We start from the raw sequence: 12,394 nt of genomic DNA, 5'->3' as shown, positions 1-12,394 counted from the left end.
GCTTTGGATATTAGCTTTTGCTGTAGACTTGGTAATGTTTCTTAATGAATTCAACCTAGAATGGTAAGGCAAAACAACAATTACTTGCCAATGTTATACTATGGTAAAGTCATTTTGATGATTGCTAACATTTTTTGAATCACAAAAAATATCAAACTGTTTTTATATACTTCCTATGTCAAAAAGTTAAATCAGGAAATGAGGTCACCCCTGTCCAGGGAATGATATTCTAGTTCTACCTAATCAATTCATCTGGTTCTTGGAATTAATAAATGAAGTTTTTATGATTTCTTGGGGCTATATAATTATAGTTCTGATGAGAAGAATTCTTGGAACTAACATTGTATCTGTCAGTGGTATATCAAGTGCACATTGTGGCATGAATAACACACTTTCTTGTGGACAAAAATGAGGTAACACTTTTGGGTGATGAAAAGGGGTTGCTAAAATATACAGAAATAATACCTTGTAATTTTGTGGAACCTAGATTCCCAAGGAATCTAAAATGGCTTTGTACCTTTAATAACACTATATGTTACACAGAAAATAGTCTGTTGACAGATGTATGGCAATAAGCCATAACCTTGGGCTGAAATAATATCAGTTAAATTGGTTGTATTCAGTAAACCATTTCAGGAATCATGTTGTTCCATGACTTTATTTTACTAACATGTTTTTCTCATGACTCTCAAAGTACCAGAGTTTCTAAAAATGGCTAAGGGTGTATATATTTTTGGCCATTAGTAAAGGTTACAAAATAATATTTACTATTATTAAGGAGCTAGTTTGTGGACACTTATGCTAATATGTATGATAAAATAAAATTTAACTGAAATTACATGATGAAGAAACTGAAATGGAATATGCCTTAAATTGATACAATAGGAAATATGACCCCGAATAATTATTTCCTAATTCATCTCTAGTCTAGTGTGTGTTTGTGAGAAAATACATAGTAGATAAACAGGATTGGTAAATAATTCTTCCTTCTGCAGAAAGAGTATCCATTCAAGTTAGATATGAACCTACCTTTATATTGCAAAGCAAGTGTTTGTGTGAATTAATTACATGGTAGTAGACAGAGACTTACTCTTACAAAACTTCTTTTCTTATTCTGCTTTCTAAATTCAACAGCTTTAAAATCTGCCATCAGTAATTCAATCATTTATTCTTTAGCTATTACTTTTTATTCAATGCAAATGGTCTTACTTGCCCAGAAATTATTATGAGACCAACATTTACAAATTGGAACAAGAAAGTTTCCAGTGATCAAACAGAATTAGTCAGATGCTTGTAAGCAATCAGGCTGACAAATGTTTTCATTAATTTTTCTCAATGAAAGACAACACTATTTGTTAAAAACAACTAATGAATGTAAGGAAAGTAATGTTGGTCTTTCAGTTCTAATTTGTTCTTTTGGCTGAAGCAAATACTTGCTAAAAGAGATGATATAATATATATAAAATATGGCTGCTAGCAGAATTTCACTGGGATTGTAAAAATGTTGAATGATAGATAGTAAGAAAAAAAGAGCACAGTAAAGAAAAAGAAAAAAAAATGGCAAATTTTGTGGAATGGGGATTCAACTGGAATTATAGGGATATTTCTGCCTAATATGTGAACCCTATAATTCCTAAACATAGAAATTGTCATTCTATTATGCTATGTAAGATTAATGCTACGCTCCTTACTTAACTATTAAGTGAATATTATTCATGATTTTTTCCACTTATGCGAGTAAAATTGATTCCTTAGCCTTATTTAAAAAAATTAAAAATTTTTTTTAATGTTTATTTATTTTTGAGAGACAGAGAATGAGCAGGGGAGGGGCAGAGAGAGAGGGAGACATAGAATCTGAAGCACACCCCAGGCTCTGCGCTGTCACACAGGGCCCCATGCAGGGCTCGAACCCATGAACCAGGAGATCATGACCTCAGCCACCCAGGTGATTAACCGACTGAGCCACCCAGGCGCCCCTATTTTAAAATTTAAATTCTATCTAATAAATTTAGGGCATTGTCTTCCAAATAATGAAAAAGAGTTCAGAAAAAAAAAAAAAGATGATGCCACTTTTCCTCTTGAACTCTTTCTACATCAAAACATTAGTTTTGCAAACCATTATGGATGCACATGAATATTAACTGTAACCAACTTGTTCTATTATTTGGTAATACAAATCTACCCTTAAAAGGAAAAACTACACTTTCTTCTTTTATTAAAACTTCTAAATTGTGTGTGTGTGTTTTCATTTTGTTACTTTTTCTAGTCTTACTATTTAATTCAGAGCTCTTTTCTCTAACTCATTTGTAGTATCTTCTTTAGTCCTCTGTTTATCCTATTACAATTGCTAAATCTTTTTTTCCCCCTTTTTTCCTATTTTTTATATGAATATATATAGTTGACATACAATGTTATTATTAGTTTCAGGTATACAATGTAGTGATTCAATGAAATCTTTTTTTTTTTGTTTTGTTTTGTTAAAAATATCCAGAACTGAAAGGTTTCCCTCTTCCTTTATTGAGAGCTCCCAGTTAGTCTTGAGACTTGCCTGGTCCCCTTAAAGATGTGGGTAATCTTAGTATAGCTCAAAAATACGCACTGACATGTGTGTGTACAGGTATGTATGTGTGTACACATACACACAGAATACACACTCCATTTAAAAATAAAAACAATGTACATACTCCTTGGATTTGTGCTATATCCATGGCTAATATTGTTGTCAAGGCTCCTGTGCTGTTTTCCTTATCATCAAACCAGGAAATATCCTAGAGAAAAAGGAGAATTAATATACGGTTATCAAAAACAAGACAAAACAAAACAAAACAAACATTGTTATCAAAAAGATTGTTCTCTGATTTATGATTTTGCTCTAAGTCAGAAGGCATTTACCTTCTCCCTCACTCACAGGTATTTAATTCTTATAAATAGTATGGATCAAATGACTTTTGTTTCTTACTTCACAAAGATCTATACTTAGATACAAAATGAAGAACGTAAGCCCAATATCTTGGAACCATTACCAATGCTACAGTACTGTATAATAATCAACATCAAAAATGGTCATTTTGAACCACTAAGTAAGTTGTAATTTCAGTGAAGAGCAGACTACTTAAAAAGGTAATGCACAACATGATTTAGAAATATTTTCAAAGCTCTCTATCTAAACTGATTAATGATAAAAAGTCTATCTCCTCTTTAGGACCCACTTAGGCAAGATTTTCCCTGATACTTCATATTACTCCTGAGATCCTATAACCACTGGGCATTGCGAGAGGCTAAAGAGGCAAAGAGGCTGATGTAAAACCCCTGTGGCCAAGAAGCATGCAATCTGAAGGAGATAGGTCAAAAATACAAGCAATAAAAGCATAACATTATAGCCAATTTCATTTTCAACAGCAAATAGAGATAGCACTTCTTAGCAGTTCTCAACCTGAGGCATTCTGATTTCCTTTTATTAGCTATTGAATGTTTCCTCCCACTTACTCAAACCACTTAGATCTCTTGTGGATTAAAATCATATGGAGCCTGTCTCTGAAAAATGACTTATTTTTAGTAAGTGAAAAGCCAAAGAATTGTTGGCTTACAGCTCAGCCAGAGCCCTGACACCCAGGTTACATGTTTCAGGCAACTAAGGAAAAAGAAGCATAACAGATAGAAGGCTGTGCATTAATCATACAGTTATGTGAGAAGAAAGTTCCCATGGAGGAATATGACAAGAGCAAGGGTGGGCACAACCCCAGCATGACAGCACTACTCTGTAAGCCCTTGCATTGGGAAGCTGTCCCAAAGAGTTGAGGGTCCAAGATGCCCAAAAGGGCATCCTACAGAAATCACAATCTGCACTACCAATTGTCCCTTTGAAAACACAGCCCCACTCATGAGCCTAACATATTGTGAACATACATCAGCAATGATAATAACTATAGCATTCTTGAACTGGAAGACATTACCTGTTTTTTTTATTGTTATACTAAAAAAAAATTAAGATAAACTTTACATTTTCTAATTATTTCTTTATTTAAACACGGTATGGAACACACAAAGAATTTTTAGATACAATATAAAGTAAAAATGTAGAAAGATAATTTATTATGGAATATTACATTCTTGATTCTAGAGTATCTTCCTATAACACACTAGGTATAGTATATATATGTGACTAGTCTTAGTCATTATCTGATCTTCAATCAGCAAAATGTCCAAAATTACTTTCCAACAAGTCAGTATTGTGTACTCTAGGCACTGTATTCCAGCATATGCCATATGTGCTAAAACATTTAAGAGTTTCTGGAACATAGCTGGTGTCAAATAAAATTTGGCTTGCTTTCTCTTTTTCTGATGGTAAAATGATTGTAAGTAAGGCTATCAGGTTTTTTGATAGTAGTAAATCCATTTTTTTCCCTGTCAGTAATACACTAGAAGTAAAAAATACAATAACACTATGATGCCTACACATTTGGTATGTATTTTCTCAATCAATCATCATAACTGTATGAGGTAGATACTATGAATATCCATATTTTATAAATGAGGAAACCGAGGTCCACATAGCTGGCAAGTGCTAAGGCCAGGATTTGAACCTATGCAACCAAATGCCAGAGGTTTTATTCAACTATCCTGTTCTATCTCCCACTGAACTGAAGCATTACAGTTGAGTTTCATTACCTGTTTCTCCTGTGTCAGGACTTAATACCTCAAAAGCTTTTGGAAGTAGCTTTTTGAGATCCCTTAGTGCTTACCATTAATTCTATCATCTCATGATTTAAAGACCCCCAAAGAAGCCCTAGCCATTCTAATGTAAAGAGAAACAGGCAAAAATACGTATCTGTTCACAAACCCAACAGATCTACAGGTCAATATTTATCATTAGGAAATATAAATTTAGCTTTGAACAATGAATTATTTACAACCATTGAAGTCAGCAACACAGAACATTCTTTTCAAGTGGAAGGATGTCAACTAATCAAATAAAATACAGATTTTATACCTATAAAAAGACCACACCTGATTCCATAAATACTTCTACCTCAAATGAGGTTCCAAACTAGTTATAAAAACAACACAAGTCTCAGCATGCTTTTTAAGCCTTAGAAAGCCTTAGGACAACAACGCAGGTAATAAGAGTTAGGCTAAACTGCACATTGGGAGCACCCCTTACTATAGACAAAACTGAAATGGGGAAGATATTTATAAAGAAAAGGCCAAATATCCTATTGTTCCCCCTCCATTTTAAGAAAGCTAAGACAAGAAACAAAAAAGAATGCTGAAGGATACAGAGGGAAAACAATCAGCCTGAAGGGGCTGAGTTGAATTTATGGGGGAAATAATAACATCTGATGAATAGTGCAGAGTTTCTGTGTGTGTCTTTGTGTGTATTTTTGCAGGACCAGAGTTTTTGGCTTAAAAACTGGGGGCTTCTTATGGGCAGAAGCTACTTTAGCCTAGAGTGTTACTATCCAGCTATTCACATGACTAACATTAAGAAGAGGATTAATGTCTAGTATTAACCATCAAGATACTGGATTAACAATAACCACTAGTTAAACTGGGTGCTGGACTTGAGACTCTTCTACCAAAAGCACACTGAATCTCTAGAAAGGCAGTTCAAAGTAATGTTTGGTTAAGTTATATATTCTTTTGTTCAAAACATTCAGACATTCAGAGAACACTGTCGAAAATCCCTAGAAATTAAAAATAAATTTCCTTGAATATGGAAACATATAAACTCATAAAGAAAAACAAAAATGAGCAGAAACTGTCAATAAGTATGAAATTTTAATTAGCTAATTAAAATTCCACCTTATTTCAAAGATTTGAGGTAAAGACATAAAATGTTCAGAAGTAAAAAAAAAAAAAATCAAAGTACAAGTTTAGCTTGAGTGAGTTATGCAGGCATTCACTGGTTTTATAATCCCTCAAATAGATTTTTTTCTGGCTTAAGGAGAGTCTCCAATTATCTCTGATAGGCCTTTGACCAGAATGTCAGGCATCAACCTCTTCAGAGCATCAAGTTGCTATGGGAAACCTTGCACTAGTGGGGTTGAATTTTGTATCTTGTAGTTTCCCAAGAGCACAAAGGCCTGGGCATTTTGTTACGCGGCAGTCCTCTGAGTGCTACTGCTAAAAGTCACAAGAGGTAAAAATTGGTTTTGACAACTCAGCTGGTGTGACAGTAATTCTATTTCTGACAAGAAATGAACTTGGCAGGAAGCTATTTGCTCTTGCACAGGGAGCTCTGGTGACAGAAAGTATGATGAAGGGCTCCAAATGATTACTGGCTTTCAGGGAACCCAATACATCTCAGCCTCCTGAAAGAATTTTAGAAGTGCCAATCTGAGACATTCCTGCCATTTGCCCCTAAGACTCACTTCTCAAGATTACTACTTGATCTACCTATTTTTAGTTATTTCACAGGTATGACTGATCATCTATATATGGCAGGCCAACCCGCCAGCTGGACTGCTACCTGAATTCAGGACTCTTCTGATGAGGACAGAGAGACTGACTGCTTTCAGAAGTGGGGAGTGAGGAAACTTAACTCCTCCTTTTAAAAGATGTTCCCCAATATACTGTAGCTCTTAATTCTTCTTTTCAGTTTTCATTTGGTCTTTCAATCTGATCCTAGTACACTACATTATCCATTTTAAAAAAAAGATTTGTCAAGATAAACGCAAGGAAAAAGGAATGGACTCTAAATATTGTTTTCTGTAAGTTGTATTTTCAAACATAACAATTTTGGACTTGCTTCTATTAGAAAAATAAACTAAGAATTCTAATGTCAGGTGTTGATGGGAGCACAAAAAGCACGCTTTCAAAGGATCAAAGGAAAGATTATGTGAAGAAATTGACTTGAAAAACTACAAGAATATTTAAGAACACATTTTAAATACAATAAGATAAATGAAACACTGACCTGATATAACATGGCTTTAAATGCCAAATGTCTTAATCTCATGGTTAAAATTTCCCCTGCTCTGCCATAAAATAATCCCTGGAAAACAAAAGAAAGGTATATTTATTCTTAACTCTTTTTTCTATTTCTTTGTAACAGTTAATTACTATATTTACTTATTTATACTTTATTATATTTTGTTGTTATTTTCAACTCAGAGAGGATGACATAAAAAGTACTCATGTTCAAACTTGTTTAATTCATTAAAAGCTTACCTGAATGAAATAATTGACAAAGCAAATAACACCCAAAATGACAAATATCATGGAATAAATCTCTGAATCATGCTTTAATGTGGTTTTATCATCATTTTCAAACATCTGAGAAAAAACAGATTTTTTATTCAGGTTATTGGAAGAAAATACAAAAGAAAGAGAAAAAACTAAAACATCTATCCATCAGGAATTTTTGACTGGATTTCAACATAAGAAAAAGATTATATATACATTTCCTGGGGAAAAGAACTGCACCATTATTCTATTCACTACATTCATTACATATGATAAAAAAATGATTTGCTGTCAATTTTCTCACTTAGGCTATGTAAATATGAGATCAGACAATGAGATTATCACAGTATATTTTCAAAGAAACTACCAGTTTGTTTGAATTGCTATTTCTATTAACTGCTAATAACTTAGGTTTCTTAATATTATTTTATTTAAGGTATTAACCTGCAGTGTGAGGTCTTTATACATGTCCCTAGAAATTGTTCCTATAATTAGTAATTATACATATATTGGCATCTATGTTGACACAGCATAGCTGTGCAAATCTGGGACTGAAGACTTAACGTGGCTCAGTCCTTGAATCCAGCAACTCTCCTGAGTCCCTCAGCATAATCCCAAGCTCTTGTTATTTCCTCTCCCTCGTGAGCTGACTGGTAATAAAAAATGGCCATTGTTTGGACTAGTTGAAAGAAGAGTAGTCGTCTTTGTCTATTTTATTGCTTCAGTGCTTTGGAATGCTGATATGGCAGTGGAGTCAAAATTAGAAAACAAAGTAATTTCTTTACTGATTGCCCAGTCAACAAGGCCCAGCCAAGACTTCACAATAGAGGCTGGCTTATCCCCTGAGAACATTAGTTAACCTTCCTATCATGGATCCCACATTATGGGTGACCCACCACAAGTCCCAATTTCCCCATTGCTGAGTCAAAGTACATCAGGTCTGTTCTCTCAGGCTATGCTTTGTTTAAAATTGTTAAAAATATTAGCAAATTAGCTTTACTTACAGTTATGATTTTTGCAAAGATGATGGAAAATACTGGATGAACAGCTCCATTTAGAATAGAAGCCAATGTCCCCAGGACCACAGAAAGCCATTCAGACTTGTTTAATTTAAAAATTTTTAACATAGAAACTTCAGGAAGACTTGTCTATGAATAAAATACTTTGGTTAAAACCTCAGTTTGAGAGCGTAATGGAACCTAGAGAAGTTAACCAATCTTAAACAGAACCAATAATGTAAAATATCAAATATAATTAGGAGACAAGAGTAAAAGTAGAATATATCTTAGAAAAATTTCACCACCCATATTACCCGATGTCCTCAACACATACAGGAATCTTATCCCAAAGTGACTCTCTGAGCAATTTATCCTTTTGGTATTTCACTGTTACTATCATTTAAAAATTACAGATTAACTCACAAGTTCTGACAGCTAAGACTCACTGAAGAAATGACAGTCATATTTTCTTTATTCCTGTTAAACTAGATGGAATATTATACCCTAAGATAAGACAAAAATCTAGGTAGAAATGAAGCAAGACAGAAAGCAAGAATTTTACTAGCTAGCATTTCAAGCTTGAAAGTTTTCTAGTTTCATGACTTATTGACAGAAACATTTATCTAATATCTTAATTTAAAGCTTGTTTTGGGGTTCCCATTTGTAAATAAAATGCTGCAATATCTGAGCATATCACTTAAACTTACCAAGCCTCAGTTTCCTCGTCTTTCCAAGGGGGATGATATCATTTCCTATCTTCTTGGATTGTTTTTAGAATTAAGCTTAACTCAGTATTATTACAGAAGAAGGATTATGTGATGCAAAATCCTAGGTTTTATACAGAGAAAGCACAATGCAAGTAACCATTCTGTCAGCCCTCCCAGTGGAGAGGTAGCGGTCACAATGATCAGAGGATAAATAATATGATAATGATTTCTCCTTACTCTTGTCCAGCATGCATAGTGGATTTATTTCAGAAATCTAAAATATCTTACGGTTTTGTAGTGAGTAATTATTTTGAATAGGAAAGTAGACAGCAAACTACTAGGCATTTCTTTTTTATTTTAATTAAAAAAATGTTTTTATGTTTACTTATTTTTGAGACACCTAATGAGAGAGAGCACAAATTGGGGAGGGGCAGAGAGAAGAAGATAGAGAATCTAAAAGCTGTGCTGTCAGCGCAGAACCCGATGCAGGACTTGAACTCACGAACCGTGAGATCATGACCTGAGCTGAAGTTGGACAATTACCTGACTGAGCCACCCAGGTGTCCCTAGGCATTCCATATGTTAAAATTGTCTCTTGGCATTCACTCTAGAAGTAATGACATTTGTGAACCTAATAACAGGAGAATTCTTCGGGAATGATTATAAAATAGTCTGTAATTCTTGTGTTAATCTTAGTCTGGCAACTATAATGTAAACTCTTTTGTTTGAACAATAGAACTTTTAAAGTTCTAAGGTATTTATGGTCTATTTTTAGGATGGGTAAACCACAATTATATTGGGTTACTGAATAATCTATTTCCTTTCTGAAGTTTTCTGAAGATCATCATCACAAAAAGCCTCACTTTTCAGTTAGGTGACTGTCCAATATACAGAAATGTATTTCATTTTTTATTTTTTGAAAATTTTTATTAAAAAAAATTAATGTTTATTTTTGAGAGAGAGAGACAGAGTGTGAGCAGGGGAGAGGCAGAAAGAGAGGAAGACACAGAATTTGAAGCAGGCTCTAGGCTCCAGCTATCAGCACAGAGCCTGATGGGGGGCTTGAACTTATAAACTGTGAGATCATGACCTGAGCTGAAGTTGGATGCTTACCCAACTGAGCCCCCTAGGTGCCTCAGAATATACAGAAATTTAAAAAGTTGCATACCAACTCTGTCAAGCACTGAGCACAGATTTTCTGTCAAATTCTTTATAAAATTGCCTCATTTTGCAATGAAACTAAGACTTAGTGTGTGCCAGAACATAATACCAGTAAATTAGAGACAATAAATGTAGGAGGGCTATCTCACTCCTACAGAATAATGTATCTTTTACCTTTTGAAAAATATACAATAACAGGTTAAATGAGTGTTACTGAAATAATGTTATAAAGATAGAAAAGAATAAAGATAAGAACAAAATGAAAGTAAGACCATGAGTTTCTATGTTATGTAAATATGTTATAGGTTATTACATATTTTAAGAGAATCCGATATAAAAATATATGAAATTATAGGCATTTTGTAAAGAGATACAGAAGGGCTTTAAAAAGTTAAACAAACCTTCCTAAAGAATTTTAAATTTCATACATTTTATTTTATTTTTTATAAGTTCATTTATTTATCTTAAGACAGAGAGAGAGAGAGACAGACAGACAGACAGAGAGGCAGAGAGACAGAGGGAGAGAGAGAAGCCCAAGGAGGTTCTGCACTGTCACTACAGAGCCCAACATGGGGCTCAAATCCACAAACTGTAAGATCATGACCAGAGCCAAGATCAAGAGTTGGATGCTCAACCAAAGGAGCCACCTAGGCACCCCTAATTTCATGTATTTTAGAGCTATAATGAGTTATTATAGTCTTCATATAACAGGCTGTATATGTTTAAAATGTAGAACTTGGTAAGTTTAGACATAACTACACACCCATGAAACCATTACCACAGTCAAGATAATGAACATATCCACTACCTCTAGAAGTTTCCTACAGCCTTTTGTAATCCCCCTCTCCCACACCTCTCAGCTGCCAACCCTCTTCTCCTATAATCACGGACATGCTGTTACTACATATTATTTTTCATTTCCTAAAATTTTATATAAATGAAATCATACAGTATGTATTCTTTTTTCCTCTGGCTTCTTTTGCTCAACATAATTGCTTTGAGATTTATTCATAATACTGAATAAATTAACATTTCATTATTTTTATTGGTGAATGGTATTCCATTGTATGAATATACCACAATTTATATATTCAGTCACCTCTTGATATGAATTTAGGTCATTCCCAGTTTTGGGCTATTACAAGTAAAACTGCTATGAATATTCATATTCAAGACTTTGTGTGGACACATGATTTAATTTCTTTCAGGTAAATGCCTAGAAGAGGAATGCTTGGATTAGATAGTAGATGTATGTTTAATTCTTTAAGAAATTGCCAAACTGTTTTCCGAAGTGAGTTTGCCATTTTGTATTCCCACTAGCAAAATATGGAATGCTTCTGGCTTCATATCACTGCCAACACTTGCTAGAGTCAGTCTTTTTAGTTTCCACCATTGTAATGGTGTGTCATGATATCTCAATTATGAGTTTAATTTGCACTTCTCTAATTACTAATGATGTTTGGCATCTTTTTGTGTGCTTGTTTGCCATATGCACATCTTCTTTGGTAAAATGTCTATTCAAATATTTTGCCCATTTTTCTTTTTCTTTTCTCTTTTTTATTTTTTTTTAAGAGCCAGAGAGGGAAAAAGTGAGCAGGGGAGATGGGCAGCGGGAGAGAGAGAGAATCTCAAGCAGGCTCCACACTCAGCACGAAGCCTTAATGTGGAGCCTGATGCAGGGATTGATCCTATGACCCTGGGATCACGACCAGAGCTGAAATCAAGAGTCAGACGCCCAACTGACTAAACCACCCAAGTGCTCCTTTTGCCCATTTTTTCAACTGGGTTGTTGGTATTCTTATTATTGTGCTTTGGGAGTTTTTGTATATTTTGGACACAAGTCCTTTATTAGATATGTGACTTATAAATGTTTTCTCTCAGATTATGGCCTATCTTTTCATCTCTTAAAAGCATTTTACAAATAGCAAAGGTCTTGATTTTGGTGAAGTCTAATTTATCATATGTTTTTTTTTTCTCTTTTATGAATTGTGCTTCTGGTGTTGCATCTAGGAAATCTTTGCTAAGGTTTTCCTACTGGATTTTCTTATGGAAGTTTTGAATTTTAGGTTTTATAGTAAATTCTGTAATCCATTTTGAGTTAATTTTAATCTGTGATCTGAGACATGGATTGAAGATGATTATTTTGTATATTGTTGATACAGCTATAGCATCATTTCTTGAAAAGACCATACATTAATTATTCAATTGCCTTTACTGTACTTTTGTCTAAATACAATTAACCATCTGTGTGTGGGTTTATTTCTTAACTCTATTCCGCTCTATTGATCTATTTTAATATAGCTGTATATTAAGAATTGGAATTAGGTAGTACAAATTCTCCAA

The 12,394-nt window shown here is 33.9% G+C and overlaps 1 protein-coding gene across 1 annotated transcript in view; it reads right to left on the bottom strand.

Annotated features, from left to right (window-relative positions):
• Window positions 1–12,394, bottom strand: part of ABCB5 (ATP binding cassette subfamily B member 5) — a 113,051-nt gene that overhangs the window by 37,825 nt on the left and 62,832 nt on the right. The window contains 4 exon segments of the mRNA XM_030294967.1: window positions 2,685–2,768; window positions 6,917–6,994; window positions 7,171–7,275; window positions 8,190–8,333. Of these exon segments, the coding sequence (XP_030150827.1) occupies window positions 2,685–2,768; window positions 6,917–6,994; window positions 7,171–7,275; window positions 8,190–8,333 (411 nt within the window).

Source organism: Lynx canadensis, chromosome A2 (genome assembly GCF_007474595.2).
Source record: "Lynx canadensis isolate LIC74 chromosome A2, mLynCan4.pri.v2, whole genome shotgun sequence".
Taxonomy (NCBI): Eukaryota; Metazoa; Chordata; class Mammalia; order Carnivora; family Felidae; genus Lynx; species Lynx canadensis.
This window is presented reverse-complemented; position numbering and strand designations above follow the sequence as displayed.